General features: G+C 39.8%; 1 protein-coding gene across 17 annotated transcripts in view; it reads left to right on the top strand.

The window, feature by feature from the left end:
• Positions 1-21,803, top strand: part of PHACTR4 (phosphatase and actin regulator 4) — a 105,308-nt gene extending 83,505 nt beyond the window's left edge. For all 17 annotated transcript variants that reach the window (XM_012750640.2, XM_075995758.1, XM_075995765.1 and 14 more), the window contains 7 exons: positions 627-808; positions 4,031-4,184; positions 12,709-12,764; positions 14,923-14,984; positions 16,509-16,646; positions 17,605-17,681; positions 19,517-21,803. In XM_012750640.2, the coding sequence (XP_012606094.1) occupies positions 627-808; positions 4,031-4,184; positions 12,709-12,764; positions 14,923-14,984; positions 16,509-16,646; positions 17,605-17,681; positions 19,517-19,532 (685 nt within the window). In that variant the 3' untranslated portion in view covers positions 19,533-21,803. The remainder of the gene's footprint in view (positions 1-626; positions 809-4,030; positions 4,185-12,708; positions 12,765-14,922; positions 14,985-16,508; positions 16,647-17,604; positions 17,682-19,516) is intronic.
• The last annotated feature ends 1,633 nt before the right edge of the window (positions 21,804-23,436 follow it).

Consider the following 23,436-nt stretch of genomic DNA (forward strand, 5'->3'; position numbering starts at 1 on the left):
TCTTGCACTTGCTCCGGCTGGTTTCGAACTTCTGACCTGGAGCAATCCGCCCACCTCAGCCTCCCAGAGTGCTAGGATTACAGGCGTGAGCCACCGCGCCCAGCCCTTTTTTATTTTTTTAATGGAGATTTCCATGATGACACAAACATTACAAACTTAAGTACATGAAAATTAAAACCACTAGCTTTATATGGCATAAGGAAGGCAGTGTATAACATGGTGCTTAAGAGCATTCGCCTAAAGTAAAATAGCTCTGGATTCAAATTCCAGGTCTACACGCACTTTAAGCTTATAGTAGTATAAGTTAACTTAACATTTCTGCTCTTTAGTTATCTTATCTGTAAATGGGAATGATATATACTCTGTAGGCTTGTAAGAATGATATCAGGCAAATTCTAGAAACCACCAGTACCTCGTAAGTGGTAGAGCTGGGACTTGAACTCATAGCCCTTTGATTAATAGCTGCTAAAAAGTTTCTTAGCAAGATGGTTAAAGTTAAAGGATAGAATTATAAGTTATTAATATTTCATTTATAGACTTTTCCATAGTTATTTTAGTCCTTTGTCTTACAAATCAGTTATCCTCTTTGTTTCTTAAAAGAAAATATAATTACATTAATTTGTTAGTCCAGACGATGAAGAAGAGGAGCAGATCTGCCCATCTGCATTCAGTGAAGATGTGATGTCTACCTCAGTGGTTCCTAAGCTACCACAGTATCTGCAGGAAGAAGATGAGAAGGAAAGTGACTCTGATTCAGAGGGGCCCATTCAGTACCGAGATGAAGAGGATGAAGATGAAAGCCATCAGAGTAAGAAGGGGATAGAAAGGCAAAAGAGAAAATTCTTTTACAGATAAACCTATTTGCCAGTCTTAGCAAGTGTAAAATGAATGGAAACAGGCACCCTGTCCCATAGAGTCATCTGGCTAATTGATGTTGAAACCACTGTGAAGGAGTCATTGTTCCTGCTGTTGACTAAAGGAAAAAAAAATCAAGCTTTTAAAGAATTAAAGTTAGCAGTTTTTTTAGAAGTCTTACCGAGAACCATAGAGTAAGGCCTATATAGCCCAGGGGCAGTCCTTTAGACAGCTCCAACACAGTATATCAGCCCCTACTTATATATAGGTGGTAAGGGTTCAGTACGTGAAAAATCACATCGAGCTTGCTTAGAAGTTAGATTAAAGCAGAATCACATCAAGGTTTGGGTGTAAGAGTACATCTTGTTATAGATTACAGAAGCATAATCACTAACCCTGTCGGACATTATCTTACGTACAGGAAAAGCAAAGACTAGGGTCGTTTATCTTTTAAGGAATATAGTGACTCATGCAGACGATGTAGGTGGCCCTGTCCTTTCTCCTATTTTGTCGTCAAAGCATTTTTCCAGAGAGCTGCACATCTTAACAGCCAGGGGCTTTGTGAAATTATGCTGGCAAGCAGAAATGAGCAAACCCAGCTGCTTACGTTTTTACTTTGTCTCACACTGCTGTCATCCTTCTGTTAAAACAAGCTGTGCCGGGCGCGGTGGCTCACGCCTGTAATCCTAGCTCTCTGGGAGGCCGAGGCGGGCGGATTGCTCAAGGTCAGGAGTTCAAAACCAGCCTGAGCAAGAGCGAGACCCCGTCTCTACTATAAATAGAAAGAAATTAATTGGCTAACTGATATATATATAAAAATTTAGCCGGGCATGGTGGCACATGCCTGTAGTCCCAGCTACTCGGGAGGCTGAGGCAGAAGGATCGCTGGAGCCCAGGAGTTTGAGGTTGCTGTGAGCTAGGCTGACGCCACGGCACTCACTCTAGCCTGGACAACAAAGCGAGACTCTGTCTCAAAAAAAAAAAAAAAAAAAAAAAAACAAGCTGTAAGAGGGACCCAAGTAGATTTGAGTCATTCAAGTTTGGGGTTTTTTTAATTTTTTTTTTTTAGTTTTCAGCTTTATGGAGACATAATAGTTGTACATATTTATGGGATACATGTACATTTTGATATAAGCATGCAATGTGTAATGATCAAATCTAGGTAATTGGGATATCCATCACCTCAAACATTTATCATTTCTTTGTGTTAGAAACATTCCAAATCTACTCTTCTGATTATTTTGAAATATATTATAAATTGTTGTTAACTAACACTAGATCTTATTCCTTCTATTTAACTGTATTTTTGTACCCATTGGCCAACTCCTCTGTATCTCCCCTTCTGCTATCCTTCCCAACCTCTGGTAACCACCATTCTAGTCATTGCCTCTGTGAGATCAATTTTTTTAGCTTCAACATGTGAGTGACAACATGCAATATTTGTCTTTCTGGCTTAAGAAAGATAATATTAATTAATTAATATTAAAGACAATATTAATATTTGTCACACCTGACTTAAATAACACTGAGCATAATATCCTCTAGTTCCATCCATGTTGCTGCAAGTGACAGGATTTCATTCTTTTTTATGGCAGGATAATATTCTATTATGCATATATACCACATTTTCTTTATCTTTTTGTCCATTGATAGACATTTGGGTTGATTCCTTATCTTATCTCATGCAACAGAGCTGCATGAGAGCATAGATATCTCTTTGATATGCTGATCTCCTTTCTTTTGGATATATACCCAGCTGTGATTGCTGAGTCATATGGTGGTTCTATTTTTAGTTTTTTGAGGAACCTCCATGCTGTTTTCCATAGTGGCTGTACTAATTTCAGAATTTTGTTTGTTTGTTATTTAAAAACTATTCACCTTAATGGTATTAAAGAATATGGAGTAGAGGAAAGTTGGCACATGAGTAAAGTTGAAAAGACAGGCCAGACATAGTGGCTAATACCTATAATCCTAGCACTTTTGAGGCGGGAGGATCGCTTGAGGCCAGAAGCCAGTGTCCAGCCTGGGCAACATAGTGAGACCCCATCTCAACAAAAAATAGAAAAAGTAGCTGGGTGTAGTGGCACACACTTGTAGTCTTAGCTACTCAGGAGGCTAAGGCAGGAGAATCGCTTGAGCCAGTGAATTTGAGGTTTCCCTGAGCTATCATGATGCTACTGTACTCTAGCCCAGGCAACAGAGTGAGACCCTGTCTCCACAAAAGAAAAAAAAAAAAAGAAAACAAAAGTGATGCTTTCCTTTGGTCTGATGAGCTATTGTCACAGAACAGAGAAAAAGAAAACCGTGTTCATGCCCACAAATCTTTGCAGATAATAGAATTCTGATCTATAAAAGTGGAAAAGCAGGTTTAAAAACAAATAGACAGTCAGGTGCAGTGGCTCATGCCTGTAATTCTAGCACTCTGGGAGGCCAAGGAGGGAGGATCACAAAAAAAACTAAAATAAACAAAGAAAAAACAAATAGACTGTGAGATGTGTTAATGTGAAAGCCTTTATGTTCTTTCTTTTTTCTTTCTTTTTTTTTTTTGAGACAGAGTCTCACTCTGTTGCCTGAGCTAGAATGCCATGGCATCAGCCTACCTCACAGCAACCTCAAACTCCTGGGCTCAAGTGATCCTCCTGCCTCAGCCTCCCGAATAACTGGGACTACAGGCATGCGCCACCATGCCCGGCTAATTTTTTCTATATATTTTTAGTTACCCAATTAATTTCTTTCTATTTTTAGTAGAGACGGGGTCTCACTCTTGCTCAGGCTGGTTTCAAACTCCTGACCTTGAGTGATCCGCCTGCCTCAGCCTCCCAGAGTTCTAAGATTACAAGCGTGAGCCACAGTGCCTGGCTGCCTTTATATTTTCATTTAGAGGGCTGTCCTGTTTTTAAATTCTTTCTTCTCTAGCAACTCTTAGTAATGGGAAAAATATAGAGGACTGGTAGAAGAGAAAATGTATATTTTGCCCATCTGAGTCCATCTGGCTAAAAAAGATTTTTAGGTGCCTTTGACTTTACCCCCACCTCAATATTTGGCTGGATCATTTGAAGCCAAGTGGGGAAGCAGGGAGTTATTTTTTATTCAGACTCTTGCTTAGCTCCAGGTGAGGTTGAGCCTTTGGCTCAACCCTTAAGCTTATACATTTTTTTCTTCCTGTTGTGCAAAGGTGCTCTGGCCAACAAAGTGAAGAGGAAAGACACACTGGCAATGAAGTTGAACCACAGACCCAGTGAACCAGAATTGAACTTGAATTCGTGGCCTCATAAAAGCAAGGAGGAGTGGAATGAAATACGGCACCAGATTGGGAACACACTGATTCGGTAGGCCTTTACTTAGATTAATTTAATTATGCTGGTATGTATGTTAGATGTTTACTTTGTGGTGGGGCATTCATTTATCTTTCTTTTTTTTTTTTTTTTTTTTTGAGACAGAGTCTCACTTTGTTGCCCAGGCTAGAGTGAGTGCCATGGCGTCAGCCTAGCTCACAGCAACCTCAAACTCCTGGGCTCAAGCGATCCTTCTGCCTCAGCCTCCCGAGTAGCTGGGACTACAGGCATGCGCCACCATGCCCGGCTAATTTTTTCTATATATATTAGTTGGCCAATTAATTTCTTTCTATTTATAGTAGAGACGGGGTCTCGCTCTTGCTCAGGCTGGTTTCGAATACCTGACCTTGAGCAATCCGCCCGCCTCAGCCTCCCAGAGAGCTAGGATTACAGGCGTGAGCCACCGTGCCTGGCTTATCTTTCTTTTTAAATGTGGATTTTTAAAAATACATATTGGACATAATTGAATATCCTCTAAGAATTTAGAAATTAAGCAACTAGATGGCTCTGAGAGCCTTAAACTATGAAATAGATACTTCATTTTGCAAAGGTTTCTGGAGAAGTCATGGTGGTTCCCGGGACAGCAAGTCACTTTTTTATCTGGGAACTCAACCATGAGATGCCAACCCAATAAACAATCACACCCATATTTTTCATTATAGCATCTGTTTCACATGTTTATTATAACTGCCTCCTTTCAAACTGTTATTATATTTTTCAAGTCAACTACAACCAGAAGTATAGAGAAACTGAATGTAGGCTAGCTTCCTGCATAATACCCATACGAGTCCAGGTATATAGACAGATGTTTGCCCAGCACAGATATTTTTCCCAGCAGGAAGAGGAAAAGGAGTTTGAAGTCCTAGCATAATTTCCTACAAAATAATTAATCAAAGATGTCCATTAATGAAAATATATTCTTCTCTCCTACCTCAGAGACCTGGCTTTACTGTGTATGCTTTACATAGGGACAAGTTTGGCCCTTTGTCTTCCAATAGACATGTTTTGGATCCTGAAACCATTCTCTGTGACTTCTTAAACATATAGTCGGCCTGTATGACCTCTGTGGTCTGACTACTGTTGAAATTAAGGGAGATTAGAGGAAAGGGAAACAGAGGCCTTTCCTTGTTCAGACAGTGTCCATAACTCACAGGTCACCAATCTAGAAATCAGTTTGTTAGATGTGCATCAGGGTGTGATACCAAAAGGTCATCTTTTTTTTTTTTTTTTTTTTTTTGAGACAGAGTCTCGCTTTGTTGTCCAGGCTAGAGTGAGTGCCGTGGCGTCAGCCTAGCTCACAGCAACCTCAAACTCCTGGGCTCGAGTGATCCTTCTGCCTCAGCCTCCCGAGTAGCTGGGACTACAGGCATGCGCCACCATGCCCGGCTAATTTTATATATATATATCAGTTGGCCAATTAATTTCTTTCTATTTATAGTAGAGACGGGGTCTCGCTCTTGCTCAGGCTGGTTTTGAACTCCTGACCTTGAGCAATCCGCCCACCTCGGCCTCCCAAGAGCTAGGATTACAGGCGTGAGCCACAGCGCCCGGCCTCAAAAGGTCATCTTAAGGGAGGTTAGGGGTCTGGCCCTTTACATAACTGCCCTGTGAGTTGTATTTAACTCACACTAGTTTTAAGCCCGGAGCCTGGTGAAGTAAAACGATGCAGTTGGTTCGTGAAAATCTTAACTTGTTGATGTTCTACTGTTATGATTAATATTGACAATTTAATTCTAAAAACGTGGATTGCATTACATTTAACTCACATTGTTTTAATAAAATACCATGGCCCCAGGGAAAAATTTTTTTTCTAGTATGGCAGTGAATGTGTTATGGCACAGAGATTTTGTGTGTGTGTGTGTGTGTGTGTGTGTGTGTGTGTGTGTGTGTTATTCATTTGTTCATTCATTCATTTTATTTTAAATAAACAAGTCAAACTTACAGAAAAGTTACAAGAATATCTGCCCTTCACTTAGAAGAGTGTTAACATTTCCTTGTTTGCTTTAATGATTATTGTGTGCTTACTATCTCTGTACACACATACATACTTTTTATTCTCTCTGAACTATTTGAGAATAAATTGTAGACATCATGATTCTTTACTTCTAAGTACTTCAGCATGTCATTTTTTTTTTTTTTTTTTTTTTTTTAGACAGAGTCTCACTCTGTTGCCCAGGCTAGAGTGCCATGGCGTTGGCCTAGCTCACAGCAACCACAAACTCCTGGGCTCAAGCAGTCCTCCTGCCTCAGCCTCCTGAATAGCTGGGACTACAGGCATGCGCCACCATGCCCAGCTAATTTTTTCTATATATTTTTAGTTACCCAATTAATTTCTTTCTATTTTTAGTAGAGACAGGGTCTCCCTATTGCTCAGGCTGATTTCAAACTCCTGACCTTGAGCGATCCGCCTGCCTCAGCCTCCCAGAGTGCTAGGATTACCAGCATGAGCCACTGCGCCCGGCCTAGCATGTCATCTTTTATGAACACGGGCATTCTCTTACATATCCACAGCATGCTTATCAAATTCAAGAAATTGAACACCAATACAATATTTTTGTCTAGTGCACCATCCACATTCAATTTCATCAGTTAACCCAGTAATGTCTTTATGGGCCCAGCACACTTGTACTGTGCTACTCTGCTATCTCCAGTAATGTCTTGAATGGCAGTTTCTTCCTCGGTCTGGTATCCAGTCTAGGATTTCATATTATATGTACTTGTCATGTCTCTTTTGTCTCCTTTAATCTGAAATAGTTCCTTAGCTTTTTTTAAAATTTATTTTCTGTTATAACATTATCATTTTTTTAAGAAAACAAGCCACTTATTTTGTGGAATATCCCTAAATTAGAATTTTATGATTGTTTCCTCATGATGAGATTCTGGTTATACACTTCTGGCTGTTGTTATTTACTTGTTTATTGTCTTCCCCATGCCATCCCATCTCATCCCTCAGCTCTGTGAGAGCAGGGAACTCATCCTTCTTGTCTGCCACCATACATATTCCCAAGACCTGGGAACAGTCTTTTTTTTAGACCCTTGGAAGACACATTAGCATAGCTTTAATCAGTATGTGGGGAAAACTAAAATAATGCTCCCTTCTTTCTATAAAACTTTGCAAAGATTTTTTCCTAGTATAAAAGTAATGAAAGACATGTTCATTATATTGTAGTTTGAAAATTACAAAAAAAGGAAAAAAATAAACCAGCCATAATCTTATATCCTATAAACCAGAGTTCAGCAAACTTTTTCTATAAAGAACCAAACAGTAAGTATTTTAGGATTTGCCAGCCACATACAGTCTCTGTCTTTTTTTTTTTTTTTTTTTTTTTTTTGAGACAGAGTCTCGCTTTGTTGTCCAGGCTAGAGTGAGTGCCGTGGCGTCAGCCTAGCTCACAGCAACCTCAAACTCCTGGGCTCGAGGGATCCTTCTGCCTCAGCCTCCCGAGTAGCTGGGACTACAGGCATGCGCCACCATGCCCGGCTAATTTTTTATATATATATCAGTTGGCCAATTAATTTCTTTCTATTTTATAGTAGAGACGGGGTCTCGCTCTTGCTCAGGCTGGTTTTGAACTCCTGACCTTGAGCAATCCGCCCGCCTCGGCCTCCCAAGAGCTAGGATTACAGGCGTGAGCCACAGCGCCCGGCCTCTGTCTTTTTTTTTTTAAATAAATTTTTAAATATTTTACTTTCTTTTATTTTTTTTTTTTAGACACAGAACATACTTCTGCAGAATCTGTCATTGTTTTAAACAACCTATAAAAATGTAAAAATAGTTCTTTGCTTTCACCACACAAAATAGGTCTTAGGTTGGGTTTGGCCTATGGGGCTATAAATAATCATAATATTCTTTTCCAGTGTTTTTATTTTTTTTATTTTTTTTTTTTTTTATTTTTTTTTTTTTAATTTGCGACAGAGTCTCACTTTGTTGTCCAGGCTAGAGTGAGTGCCGTGGCGTCAGCCTAGCTCACAGCAACCTCAAACTCCTGGGCTTGAGTGATCCTTCTGCCTCAGCCTCCCGAGTAGCTGGGACTACAGGCATGCGCCACCATGCCCGGCTAATTTTTTATATATATATCAGTTGGCCAATTAATTTCTTTCTATTTATAGTAGAGACGGGGTCTCGCTCTTGCTCAGGCTGGTTTTGAACTCCTGACCTTGAGCAATCCGCCCGCCTCGGCCTCCCAAGAGCTAGGATTACAGGCGTGAGCCACAGCGCCCGGCCTCCAGTGTTTTTATATGCATATTTTACATCTCTATGTATATACAAAAGTAATGAACTTTGGTCCATACTTTGTACCATATGTAAAAATTAGCTCAAAATTATCATAGACTAAAATATGAGAGCTAAAACTATAAAAATTTCTAGTGGAAAACAGAAGATTTTTGTGAATTTGGATTAGACAAAGATTTCTTAGATACGGACTTGAAAGTATGATTCTGATAAAATTATACCTCATCAAAATTTAAAACTTCTGTTTTTTAAAAGACATTGTTAAATGTAAAATGCCACAGACAGAAGAAAATTTTGCAGTTATGTATCTGGTAAAGGTCTTTATTATCTAGAATATATGAAGAATTCTCAAAACTCAATAAAACAACCAACCCAATTTTTAAAAATGTGTAGAAGACTTTAAGACACATCACCAAAGAAGGTATACAGATGACAAGTAAGCACATGAAAAGATGCTCAACATCACTGATCATCCAGGAAATGCAAATCAAAACCACAAGGTATCACCTCACACCTATTAGGATGGCTGTTATCTACAAAACAAAAGACAACACATGTTGGCAAGGATGTGGAGAAATTGGACTTCTTGTATATTGTTGATGGGAATGCAAAATGTTGTAGCCTCTATGGAAGATAGTATGGAGTTTCCTCAAAAACTTAAAAATAGAATACCATATGATCCAGCAATCCCAGTTCTAGGTATTTATCCAAAAGAAATGAAATCAGAATCTTGAAGAGGTGTTGGCACTCTCACATTCACTAGCACTATTCATAATAGCCAAGATGTAGAAACAACTCAAATATGTATAGACAGACAAATGGATTAAGAAAATGTATATACATGCAGTAAGATATTATTTGGCCTTAATGTAAGAAATTCTGCAATGTGCAACAACATAGATGAACCTTGAGGACATAAAGATAAGTAAAATAAGCCAGTCACAGAAGAATAAATACTGTATGATTCTACTTCTGTGAGGCATCTAAAATAGTCATCTTCTTAGAAGCAGAAAGTAGAATGGTGGTTGCCAAGGGTTGGAGGGTCGGAGGAGGGGAAATAGGGAGTTGCAAATCAGTAGGTATAAACTTGTACTTATACATGAGTAAGTCCTAGAGATCTGCTGTAGAACATTGTGTTTATAGTTAACAATATTGTACACTTAAATATTTGTTAAGAGGGTAGATCTCAGGTTAAGTATTCTTTTTTTTTTTTGAGACAGAGTCTCGCTTTGTTGCCCAGGCTAGAGTGAGTGCCATGGCGTCAGCCTAGCTCACAGCAACCTCAAACTCCTGGGCTCAAGCGATCCTCCTGCCTCAGCCTCCCAAGTAGCTGGGACTACAGGTATGCGCCATCATGCCCAGCCAATATTTTCTATATATGTTAGTTGGCCAATTAATTTCTTTCTATTTTTAGTAGAGATGGGATCTTGCTCTTGCTCAGGCTGGTTTCGAACTCCTGACGTCGAGCAATCCGCCTGCCTCGGCCTCCCAGAGAGCTAGGTTTACAGGCGTGAGCCACTGCACCCGGCCTCAGGTTAAGTATTCTTACCACAATAAAATAAGGATTGAAATTTTAACATAAAATATAGGATACTACCACAAGTCTACTAGGATGGCTAAGATTACACAATTTAAAAGACTGACAGCCAGGTGTGGTGGCTCATGCCTGTAATCCTAGTACTCTGGGAGGCAAAGGCGGGAGGTTCACTTGAGATCAGGAATTCAAGGCCAGCCTGAACAAGAGTGACACTCTCATCTCTACTAAAAATAAAAAAAATTAGCCAGGTGTGATGGTGCACCCCTGTACTCTGAGCTTCTCTGGAGGCTGAGGCAGGAGGATCACTGGAGCCCAGGAGTTTGAGGTTGCTGTGAGCTAGGCTGATGCCACAGCACTTTAGCCTGGCCAACAGAGTGAGACTCTGTCTCAAAAAAATAAAAAATAAAATAAATAAAAGACTGATAATACCAAGAGTTGCTGAGGATGAAGAGCAACTGGATTTTCCTACACTGGTGGTAGGAATGTAAAATAGAACTACTTAGGAAAACAATTTGGTGGTTTCTATAAAAATTAAATATATTCCTACATATGACCCTGCCATTCCATTGGCTGTTATTTGTAATAGCCAAAAACTAGGAACAGCCCAAATATCCACCAATAGGTAAATGAATGAACAATTTGTGGTATATTCATGCAATGGAATACTATTCAGCAACAAAAAAGAAAACTATTTATAATGTCATAATGTGAGTGGATCTCAATGATGCTGAATAAAAAGAAGCTAGACAATAAAGACCACATACTATATGAGTTCATTTTATATAAAATTTTAGAAAATCTATAGTTACAGAAGCAGATCATTATTTGCCTTGGGCTAACGAGAGTGAGATTATAAAACAATATGATGAAATGTGATGGGGTTTGTAGTTAGTAGAATTATGTCCCCCAAAAAGATATATTCAAGTCCTAGCCCCTAGTACTTGTTACTGTAACCTTATTTGGAAGTTGGGTCTTTGCAGTTATTCAAATTAAGATGGAATCATTCTAGATACGGTGTGCCCTAATCCAGTGACTGGTGTTCTTATAAGAAGAGGGTAATTTGGATGCAGACGTAGACTGACACACATGGAGATAGCCATGTAACAACACGGGCAGAGATTGGACTGATGTGTCTACAAGCCAAAGAACACCAAGGATTGTTGGCAACTACCAGAAGATAGGAGAGAAACATGGAACAGATTCTTCTTCTGAGCCTCCAGAAGGAGCCAACATTATCAACACCTTAATTTAGGACTTCTAACATCTAGAGCTAGGAGAGAATTATTATCTGTTGTTTTAAGCCAGTTCATGGTAATTTCTTAGAGCAGCCATAGGAAACAAATACAGGAGTGATGGATATGTTCATTCTTATGATTCTGGTGATGATTTCACAGGTGAATAATGTCAAAAGTTATTATACATGTTAAATATGTGCAAAATTGTACATATTTATGTATTGTATGTCAATTATGCCTTAATAAAGCTGATTTTTTTAAAGAACATTTAAAAAAGAAGATAGTGTTTAGAAAGAAAAATTTGAAATATATAAAGTTATAAATTATATGTAGAATGGGGCTGTGAGTTCTTCATGCAGGCAACTAAAGAGTTGAAAAATTAGCAGGTAGCTCAAATACTACCTGAGAAGTATAAATTAAAGGTAAGAAATGAATAGCTTTCCTGATTCCAGAAATAACAGGTTGTCATTGATAACATCTCAGAACTGTTGATGAGGTAAGAAACTTCATCAAATAACTTTATATAGAGGACTACAATTAAAATCATAGTTTTATGGCCAGGCACGGTGGCTCACGCCTGTAATCCTAGCACTCTGGGAGGCCGAGGCGGGTGGATTGCTTGAGGTCAGGAGTTCAAAACCAGCCTGAGCAAGAGCCAGACCCCGTCTCTACTATAAATAGAAAGAAATTAATTGGCCAACTAATATATATAGAAAAAACTATCTGGGTAAAATCTCATTCCTCATCCTGATTTTCTGAATCATAATTTCTTGTTAACATGCATTGGGAATTTGTGTTTTTAACAAAGTCTCTAATGCTTTTGAAGAGGCAAATTTGTTTCAGACCCACCAGTTCAGTCCAAACCTTCATTTTACAGATGAGGACACTCAAGGTCTTTTATGGTAGTATCTCTTATTAATGTCAGAGCTAGAACTTAAATCCTGGCCTCCTGTTAGCACATACAGTTCCTTTTTTCAATGTGATATCTGTGTTAGCATTTTCAATGTGAAATTATTTTATAAGCATGCAGATAAATCAAATATATCAGTTTGAAAAATTATTGATTTCTTATTGTGTAGGGGCTAATATAAACTATTGCGGGCCGGGCGTGGTGGCTCACGCCTATAATCCTAGCACTTTGGGAGGCCGAGGCGGGCGGATTGCTCAAGGTCAGGAGTTCGAAACCAGCCTGAGCGAGACCCTGTCTCTACCAAAAAAATAGAAATAAATTAATTGACCAACTAAAAATATATATACAAAAAATTAGCCGAGCATGGTGGCGCATGCCTGTAGTCCCAGCTACTCGGGAGGCTGAGGCAGTAGGATCGCTGAGCCCCGGAGATTGAGGTTGCTGTGAGCCAGGCTAATGCCACGGCACTCACTCTAGCCTGGGCAACAAAGTGAGACTCTGTCTCAAAAAAAAAAAAAAAAAAAACTATTGCAAACAAAAATCTTTATAAACAAGATTGAGAGGTCTAACATACACAATACCCCTCTTTATCTCCTTTTTAGGCGCCTGAGTCAAAGACCAACACCAGAAGAACTGGAACAACGAAATATATTACAACGTGAGTGTGGCTATGGAAATAAAGTTGTGTAGTTTTTTTGGTATGTTTCTGACTGTACTATATATAAAAGAGAAAAGAAGCATTTGTTAAAATGACTAAGGAGAGAGTGTTCCAGCCAGGAAAGGACTGTTCATATTTTTTCACCTAAAGGAAAAGAATCCCCCCAAGCTTCCCTTGGAAGATGTTCTTATGGTATTGTTTCGTGTACTATGATACCTCAGAAAATTTTGTTTTAATGTTGTGACAGTGTCCTGGGCCTTGGGCATTTGGGAGAATTTGACAGTATGTGGGAGGTGTGCCCATCTTTTCTGTGTCTTCAGGGAGCTGACATGGTAGCTGTGCATGTGGTGGAGGCCTTCCTGTTCCTAGTGGAATCTGAGGGCTGAGGCCCAAAGCAAGTCCCAAATGAAGCAGTTTTCCTCCCACTTTAATCCCTTAAGACTTTCTTGCCTCTAGAGTCACAAAATAGGACCATGTATTTAATTTGCTGTCTGTGTAATAATTAACTTCCCAAAATAGCATTCTAATGTAGTACTGATTTGATTTTCTAGAGTATAGAGTGAAATTTGGCCTTAAAAGCCTCACTGAAGAGGTTTAGGCTTTCTTGGGGTTATTTGTGGGCATGCTTAGTTTGACCAACCCATTCCCTGTTCCCTCAGCACTATTTGAATATTCATAACTTAATCACTAAGTAAAATTTAAAATGTGGGAGCCTTTATAAACATATCACATGAAAATTTATGTGATCTCCATTGCCCATTCTGGAAGCAGGTACTCTTGAGCAAGAAATCTACAAGTTTTTTCTTAAAGGGCACATAGTAAATATTTTTGGCTTTATAGACCAAAAAGCAAATTAATAACTATTTTGTAGGTACTTATAAAACCATTTAAAGATGTGAAGACCGGCTGGGTGCGCACCCCTGTAATCCTAGCACTCCTGGGAGGCTAGGCTGAGACGGCGGATTGGTCAAGGTCAGGAGTTCAAAACCAGCCTGACTGAGACCCTGTCTCTACTAAAAATAGAAAGAAACTAATTGACCAATTAAAATATATATATACAAAAAAAAAAATTAGCCGGGCATGGTGGCGCATGCCTGTAGTCCCAGCTACTCGGGAGGCTGAGGCAGAAGGATTGCTTGAGCCCAGGAGATTGAGGTTGCTATGAGCTAGGCTGACGCCACGGCACTCACTCTAGCCTGAGCAACAAAGTGAGACTCTGTCTCAAAAAAAAAAAAAAAAGATGTGAAAACCATTCTTACCTCATAGGTAGTAAAAATAAAGGCAACTGGGCCAGATTTGGTACCATAGCTTGCTGATCTTTGTTCTGAAGTTTTTGTTTTTGTTTTTGAGACAGGGTCTTACTCTGTAGCCTAGGCTACAGTGCAGTGGCATCATCATAGCTCACAGCAACCTCAAACTCTTGGGTTCAAGCCATCCTCCTGCCTCAGCTTCCCAAATAGCTGGGGGACTACAGGCACGCGCCATCATGGCTGGCTAATTATTTAATTTTTTTAGACAGGGTCTCACCATGTTGCTCAGGCTGGTCTTCAACTCCTGGCCTCAAAGCTATCCTCCCACCTCAGCCTCTCAAAGTGCTAGGATTACAGGCATGAACCACTCTGCCCAGCCTTAAGTATTTGACTATACCAGCTGACAATTAATTAATTAATTAGCCATCCCCAAATTTTATTCTCATTTGGACCTATAAGAAATAACTGGTATAGGCCGGGCGCTGTGGCTCACGCCTGTAATCCTAGCTCTTGGGAGGCCGAGGCGGGCGGATTGCTCAAGGTCAGGAGTTCAAAACCAGCCTGAGCAAGAGCGAGACCCCGTCTCTACTATAAACAGAAAGAAATTAATTGGCCAACTGATATATATATATAAAAAATGAGCCGGGCATGGTGGCGCATGCCTGTAGTCCCAGCTACTCGGGAGGCTGAGGCAGGAGGATCACTCGAGCCCAGAAGTTTGAGGTTGCTGTGAGCTAGGCTGACGCCACGGCACTCACTCTAGCCTGGACAACAAAGTGAGACTCTGTCTCAAAAAAAAAAAAAAATAGAAATAACTGGTATAATTACTAAAAGTTTGATATGCAAATTGAAAAGACACCTCCAGCCATTTTGAAGTAATATTCTTTGTTTCTGACTGTCAAATATAGCTAAAAATGAAGCTGATCGTCAGGCCGAAAAACGAGAGATTAAACGTCGCCTCACTAGAAAGGTATTGCTGTCTGTGTGTTCAGTTGATTGTGTTATGTTTGAATAACCTGTTTGGAAATAAATGAATTTGACTCTAAGTGCCATAGGTTGCTATGAAAATATACATGATGCAAGTATAGAAAATAACATTATCAAGAGGTTTTTTTTTCTCCTCATTTTTAATATCTCACACAGGCCTAGCCCAAGGTGTTCAATAAATGTTTGACAAAATAAATTTTTTTTTTTTTGAGACAGAGTCTCACTTTGTTGCCCCAGGCTAGAGTGAGTGCCGTGGTGTCAGCCTGGCTCACAGCAACCTCAGTCTCCTGGGCTCAGCGATCCTACTGCCTCAGCCTCCCGAGTAGCTGGGACTACAGGCATGTGCCACCATGCCCGGCTAATTTTTTTTTGTATATATATTTTTAGTTGGTCAATTAATTTCTTTCTATTTTTGGTAGAGACGGGGTCTCGCTCAGGCTGGTTTCGAACTCCTGACCTTGAGCAATCCGCCCACCTCGGCCTCCCAAAGTGCTAGGATTACAGGCGTGAGCCACCGCGCCCGGCCTATGACAAAATAAATTTTGATCATTTATTTGGTAGTCCTGTGATTTTGATGTCGACACTAAAACTCATTGATATGTAAAGACAGTAACCAGAGAAGTGCGTAGAATTCAATTTTGTAAAACAAACTGATTGTTTTCTAATGAGGGAAAGAATTTAAGTAACCCTGAGTAGTAAAACCTGAAAAGTACAAAAAACCATGATTTTCTCATTAGTCCTAGGTCAATTAGGATAGATTCTTTCCTTAACTAGACCTGTGTTAACTTTTAAAGCCAGGGATTAATCCTTTTCTCCTTTCCTTCCTGCCATAAGTTTGTGATTACCTCCTGTAGATTCTGATTTGGTCTGAGTTCTCTAGATATTTATTAAAACTTATAAGAATTCTCCAGGAGAGCAAAGGATCTATATACTCTTTTCTTGATTTAGCCCATTCCTTCCCTCCCCAAAAACAGAGGAATTATCCTTGATAATTAGAAGCAATGGCTGGATTTAATGCCTTCATGTTGAGCAGGTTACATTACATTATTGTGCAACCTTAAAGCATAATGTGTTACAGAATCTGCTATCTTGGGTATTATTCACGTTGAAATAAAATTTACAAGAGCCTTGCTACCCAAAATGTGGGCCATGGACCAGGCAACATTGGCATCACCTGGGACTTTGTAAGAGCTGCCTAATCTCAGGCTCCACCTGAGACCTGCTTAATCAGAATCTACACCATAACCAGATCCCAAATGATTTGTATGCATATTAAAGTTTGAGAAGCACTAGATTATAGCAGTGCTTTTTAATCTTAGCTGTGCACTGAAAGGCTTAAAAAATATCCTGTTGCCCAGAATCTTTGGTGGATGGGACCCAGAATCAGTAGTGTTTAAAGCTCCTCAGGTGATTCCAATGTGTGATGAAGGTTGAAGTACTGGGTTAGAAGCAATTTGAATAGATGATTGATACCTAATTCCTGGCTAACAAACTCCATTTCTTTCAGCTCAGTCAAAGACCAACTGTGGCTGAACTACTTGCCAGGAAGATTCTGAGGTTTAATGAATATGTGGAGGTAACAGATGCTCAAGATTATGATCGGCGAGCTGACAAACCTTGGACCAAACTGACCCCTGCTGACAAGGTACCTGGAAAGCACTCTCTTGTTCAGGCACTCTCTTTTTCTCTTTTATTTGAAGGTTGCAAGATACTAACTAGAAGGGAGAACTACAAACAAAGCTTCTAGTTTTAATATAATGGTAAATTTCAAATGAGGATACAAAATGCCAAGATGTAGAAACCAAAACTTTATACTAATGACTCCACCACCAACACTGAAGAAAACAAAATCCCTGCTATAGGCCGGGCGCAGTGGCTCACACCTGTAATCCTAGCACTCTGGGAGGCCAAGGCAGGTGGACTGTTTGAGCTCAGGAGTTCGAGACCAGCCTGAGCAAGAGCAAGGCTCCCATCTCTACCATAAATAGAAAGAAATTAATTGGCTAACTAAAAAAAAAAATTATATATATATATATATATATATATATATATATATATATATGTATGTATATATATATATATATAAATTAGCCAGGCATGGGTGGCGTATGCCTGTAGTCCCAGCTACTTGGAAGGCTAAGGCAGAAGGATTCCTTGAGCCCAGGAGTTTGAGGTTGCTATGAGCTAGGCTGACGCCATGGCACTCTAGCCAGGGCAACAAAGTGAGACTCTGTCTCAAAAAAAAAAAAAAAAAAATCCCCACTGTATAACAGAGTAAAAAAAAATGGAAGGAAATCATTTTTAACAGTTGTTATGTTTGGTTGGAGGGACTATGGGTTGTATATTTTAGTAATTACCCATATTTCACCTCTATAATGAGAAAAGCATTTTTGCATGCTGTGAAAACTATTAAAGCTACAATATCTCTTTCAGGTTTTTCACATATTTTGATTAAACTCAAGGTTTTAGGTTTATTATGAGATGAATGGTGTCCAGGAAAGTGATGTATATTGTGCTCAGAGCACAATAGAGAATAGGTGGGAAGTCACACTGCTATAGCACAGCAGCAGGAAGAAGCTGAAACATTTTGTTCTACTCCACAGGCTGCCATAAGAAAAGAATTAAATGAATTTAAAAGCTCAGAGATGGAGGTTCATGAAGAGAGCAAACATTTTACACGGTAAGATCCAAAAGACCTAGTACTATAAGCTAAGTAGAGCTTCCCCCTAAAAATCCAGAGTTTTCAGATATGAAGGGTTATAATGACATTGATAAAAAAGAGGATACACAGTGTTGAGGACAAGAAGACTACATTCAGAGAAAGGGATGAGAAATAAAAGACAATAGTAAATGCTAATTTGAGTGTGGCAGTTTATGTATATTATCTTATTTAATCCTCGAAACAAACCTGCAAGATGTGTTAATGTCCCTATTTTATCAGTGAGGAAATGGAGGCTCAGAAGTGATAACTTGCTTGACTTCCTAGTAAATTACAGAATCAGGATTTGGAGAAAGGAATGAATGACTTCAAGGCTTTGAGGTGCTCTCTTCCTTGCACTTCACTCTCTCAGGTTATGAATAAGGAGATTGTTAGACAAGACCTTGCCTCTGTGGTTTCAGTTCTTTAGCACAGTTGATCTTACCAACTTAATAAATAAACTTAATTTTAATTAGCTGTCTTCATGAAATAAGCCAAAAAGTATTTTGATTTGGAATTACTGTTGTGATTAAGAATAAGAACCTACAATATCTAAAGAATCAGCCAGCCACAAATGCAATCAGTTAAAGTATCTTTATATGACTCTCTCAGACATTTATGAAAAGACACTAAATGAAAGAACTACATAATAACAATTACAGAGCTTGCTATAAAAAGAAGGAACAAGCAGAGATGGAAAATATAATGTTAAGTGTTTTTTCATCACCATATAGGCAAATGGTTATCTTGATTACAGAATTTTTTAATTGAACCTGATAGGAGTGGAAAAGGCAAATTCTTTGAACAGTAGCTGGTCCAATGGTAGTGGGTTATCAGAACTTATTAACATTAGTGTCACTGAAGTTGGTATTCAACCCCCCACTGCTAAATTTGACTGGCTTTAAAATAAATAAATAATAAAAACAAAAACAAACTCTGTTGGAACTTTGGAAGGTGATATAGAAGGAGACTAGCAGCAAAGAAATTGTTCAGGAAGTGACTGGAATAGTCATAGTGGGCTGGTCTGAGTGCAGTGATATTTACAGCTAATTGATCACAACCAGTCACAGATTCCTTTGTTCCTTCTCCACTCCCACTGCTTCACTTGACTAGCCTAAAAGAAAAAAAAAATAGTCATGGTGAGCATAGTTGTAGCTCAGACCAGGGAAGTAATAGTGAGAATGCAAAGGAGATAGATTTGAAAGACATTTCAAATATAGAATCAATGATAGTTGGCAATTTGTTGGATTCCAGGAATGAAATAAAGGAGTAATCGAAATGACTCTTAAATTTTTACCTTGTATTTTTTGAGATCTCTGAAGGTGATAAGGAGTTCAGGTGAACAGTTTATTCAACAGATGTTTACTGACACTTACTACAAGATATATAAGTGCTAAGTCCCTGGGATACAGCAGGAAACAAGATAAAAATGTGTATTCTCCTCTGGGCATGGTGGCTCACACCTGTAATCCTAGTACTCTGGGAGGCCGAGACGGGTGGATCGTTTGAGCTCAGGAGTTCAAGACCAGCCTGAGCAAGAGTGAGACCCCATCTCTATTAAAAATAGAAAGAAATTAGCTGGGCAAGTAAAAAATATATATATATAAAAAATTAACCAGGCATAGTGGTGCATGCCTATAGTCCCAGCCACTGGGGAGGCTGAGACTCTGTCTCAAAAAAAAAAAAAAAGAAAAAGAATTAGAGCCAGAGGAGAGGCAGTTCTAATTAGAATATAACATTTCATTACTACTGATACGATAATAGCAAAGCAATGTACATTATCTGGTAACTTGTCTCTTTTTGATCATCTCTTTTAGCTACCATCGTCCTTGATGCCAAAATTTGAAAGATGAACTAAACGACCCTCCCCCCCAAACAGGACTGCTTTGCCATTTCAGTCTCCAGAGTGACATATGGAATGAACTTTAGCACTTCCCAACACAGCCAGAATTGCATCCTCTGGGTTCTAATTCTGGGGTGAACAGCACTTCTATGAATGTAGCATTTCACTGGAACAGATTCTCACATGCTGCCCTGGGGCAAAACTGAACATTTGTTAGTGCTTTTGAACCTTTTGATATCGCAGCATACTCGAGGGACTTTTCCCTCACCAGCCACCAAAGCTCTAGACCAGTTGCAGGTTCCAGGTCTTATTAGCTATACCACACCCTCTCCCCAAGATGACTGCCTGTGCTGAGGCACAGTTTGCACCACTAGCCTTACCTGCCCTGCCCTGGGTGTGAGACCTACTTGTGCAGGTGCTAAATTCCAGCCATTAAATCCAACTTGTGGTAGGCAAAACCTTCTGGAGGCTCCCGACCTTCTGTTAAAGGGGTCCCCACCTCCAGGAAAAGCCTTCATACCACACTGGCATGTCAGATGAAAGCATTGCACAGTACCTCTTGTGACACAGCAATATAGTCTCAGGCACTCTAGCCTGAGAGGAAGCTCAGGATCTGACACATTCCTCGTTTTTTTCACATCATCCTGATTATTAAAAATGATCTTCAAGTAATGGGAACTTATGTTTTTCTTGTCTGTTAAGCAGTCTGAGCTACAATCAGAATCCATGTTGGTTAAATGCAAAAGCATATATATTTTCTATATACAAAAACAAGAAAAAGCCTTAATATTAATGCCACCTTGGCAGAAAACTGACTCATGGCTTAAATTTTGTAGGCTGTCCTTTTATTGTACCAAATGATATTCTAAGTCATTTTGACCAATAAATGTATTCTCCATAACGCAGAGTTGTATCGACTCTGTGGGAGCATTTGTGAGCTGTCTGTCTCCACACTTCCAGCCAGAATCACAGCAAGATCCTAAGGGATGTGGGTGCTAGATAGGGACAAGTCTTTGGAGGAGCAAGAAGGTAGCAAGATCGTGGTCCACTGCCCCCTCTTCTTCTCTGTGCACTTTGCCCCCCCATACCTCTTCACTCCAGCACCCATTCTGCTCACGCCCTCTGACAGCTTCCACCTCATCACCCTTCCTCTCCCACACCATAGCCAATGTATTTGGTGCCTGGGCATTGGCTCAGCACCCCCTCCCCTTTCTGTGTAATATACATTAATATGATTTCCTAAAACAGAAGATTTCGTTGCTTTGTTTAAATTTTTAGTGAAAATCATACAGCCTCACTATTTCCCTCTAATTCCCATCCACACTATAAGTAGAAGAAAAAAATAGTTTTTATTTAACTGATGAATGTGGCTCTTTGCCTTCACTTTAATGTTCAAGAAATTGTGGCAATTTCATGGGTTTCTTGTGATTTATTTTGTAGGTCCCTGTCATTTTTTATGTTATATAATCTTTCAGTAGGTTTTTCTCCTTTCACATCCACATAAGACTTACTGAAGAAGCAGAATATCAGATCAAAACAAAGAATCCAAAGTGACCTTAAAAGGCAGTATCTTCTCTCTGCATAGGGAAAAGGGGGGGAGGGGTTGGGATTTCTCCATTATTGTCAAATGTTTTATGGCTATGGAAATAATACTAGATCCACATCTCCTTGAAGTTCATTAACACTTGGGATACTGAGGGAAGATAAGTGATGATTCTACTAATGATTCCTCTATTAAAGGTCTGGTTATAAGGTAGCCATACTTTAATTGCTAACTTTACAATTTCTAACCATTCTATCTTGTTGGTTTGGAGACTGCTTCTGCCAGCATTCTCTGTGGTCTGAGGTGACATTTTCAAACCCTTCTTTCACTTCCATTCTTACCCTTAATGTGCCAAGCCTGAAACAGGATTTGATTTCCTGAGCTACTAGTCTGCCTTCTGTGTGCCACCAAGGAATCTGATTAATCTTTCATCTCATTCAATGTTCTTTTGAAACAAGACACTTTGGGGGTCAAGTCTGTTCAGGCGTTGTTTGTATTGTGTATATAAAATGGATTCTGTGTTCCCTTTCTATGTAAGTACCAACTTACATAGAAACTCACAATCATGTAGAAAAGAAATAAAAGTCTGGTGTATTGTACTTCAAGATACTTCCCTGATGTACAGAATCATCTTGTAAAATAAATAATTACATTGTATATCAGTCTTCCCATCAATATTAATTATTAAAGTATTTTAGAATTTTAAAATTCCAAACTATACTATTCTGGTGTGAGGTTTTGTTTTTTCTTTATGTTCTACTCTATTCCAAAACATCAAAGCCAGCTTAAAAATGCTACCTAAAGGCCGGGCGCAGTGGCTCACGCCTGTAATCCTAGCTCTCTGGGAGGCCGAGGCGGGCGGATTGCTCAAGGTCAGGAGTTCGAAACCAGCCTGAGCAAGAGCGAGACCCCGTCTCTACTATAAATAGAAAGAAACTAATTGACCAACTGATATATATATAAAAAATTAGCCAGGCATGGTGGTGCATGCCTGTAGTCCCAGCTACTCAGGAGGCTGAGACAGAAGGATTGCTTGAGCCCAGGAGTTTGAGGTTGCTGTGAGCTAGGCTGACGCCACAGCACTCACACTAGCCTGGGCAACAAAGCGAGACTCCGTCTCAAAAAAAAAAAAAAATGCTACCTAAAATAGTGCTAATGACCATAAGTGAGAAGGAGATAAGGTGGGGGGGTGCGGGGGAATAATAGGACATTAAATGTCGCCAGAGGTGCGGGTCATTTATGGTTGTTTCTGTCTGTGCCCAAACACGGAAAGAGAATGGGCTGCAGACAGGAGAACCAACTGTGAGTCCTAGACGTGCCAGGTCTTGCACCAGGAGCTTTATCCTATTTAGTCAGTCTGCCCCTAGCCTGTTAGGTAAGTGATAGTATACCCATTTTACCAATGAAGAAACTGAGGTAAAGTTGCTTCCCCAAGGCCAAAGCAAATTATATAATCACTCTCTGAATATATTCAGGGACAAGTACTTGTATCCCAGGATTGATTCAATATGGACCATATATAAATGGACCTCAGGCTGACATCACAAAAGGACAGTAGTACTTCATGTCCTCCTCTCTGGCAAGCAGCCCAGTGTCAATCCAGGTGGCTTCAGCAATGACTCACTCTCTGTTTGTCACTGTAGAGACTGGCCTTTTTCAGTGCATCACCCTTTACCAAGAGTTAAAAGAAACCATGAGTCAGAACTGTTCATGTCCTTAGATTCTACCTACTCCTGATTTCCCTTCTACTAGCCCTCCAAAGAGGCCTCAAATTGCTATTGCCCTTGTGAGGTTAAAGTGTCTCCAGGAGCCTGTTTTAGAGGTACACATTGTCCAGTGTTTGCTGAGACAATGAATGAATTTTGAGTCTTTGTGGATTTAGACAGGAAAGGGAAGCTTGGAAAACCACTATCAGAAAGGCCAGGTCCTGGGCTGGGCATGGTGGCTCACACCTGTAATCCCAGCACTTTGAGAGACTGAGGCAGGAGGATCCCTTGAGGCGAGGAGTTCAAGATCACCCTGAGCAACAAAGCAAGATCCTGTCTCAAAAACAGTTTTTTGGCCAGGCGTGGCGGCTCATGCCTACAATCCTAGCACTCTGGGAGGCTGAGGCGGGTGGATCGTTCAAGCTCAGGAGTTCCAGACCACCCTGAGCAAGAGCGAGACCCTGTCTGTACTATAAATAGAAAGAAATTAGCCAAACAACTAAAAATAGAAAAAATTACCCGGGCATGGTGGCACATGCCTGTAGTCCCACCTACTCGGGAGGCTAAAGCAGGAGGATCACTTGAGCCCAGGAGTTTGAGGTTGCTGTGAGCTAGGCTGATGCCACAGCACTCTAGCCCAGGCAA

This window comes from Microcebus murinus, chromosome 2 (genome assembly GCF_040939455.1).
Source record: "Microcebus murinus isolate Inina chromosome 2, M.murinus_Inina_mat1.0, whole genome shotgun sequence".
Lineage (NCBI taxonomy): Eukaryota > Metazoa > Chordata > Mammalia > Primates > Cheirogaleidae > Microcebus > Microcebus murinus.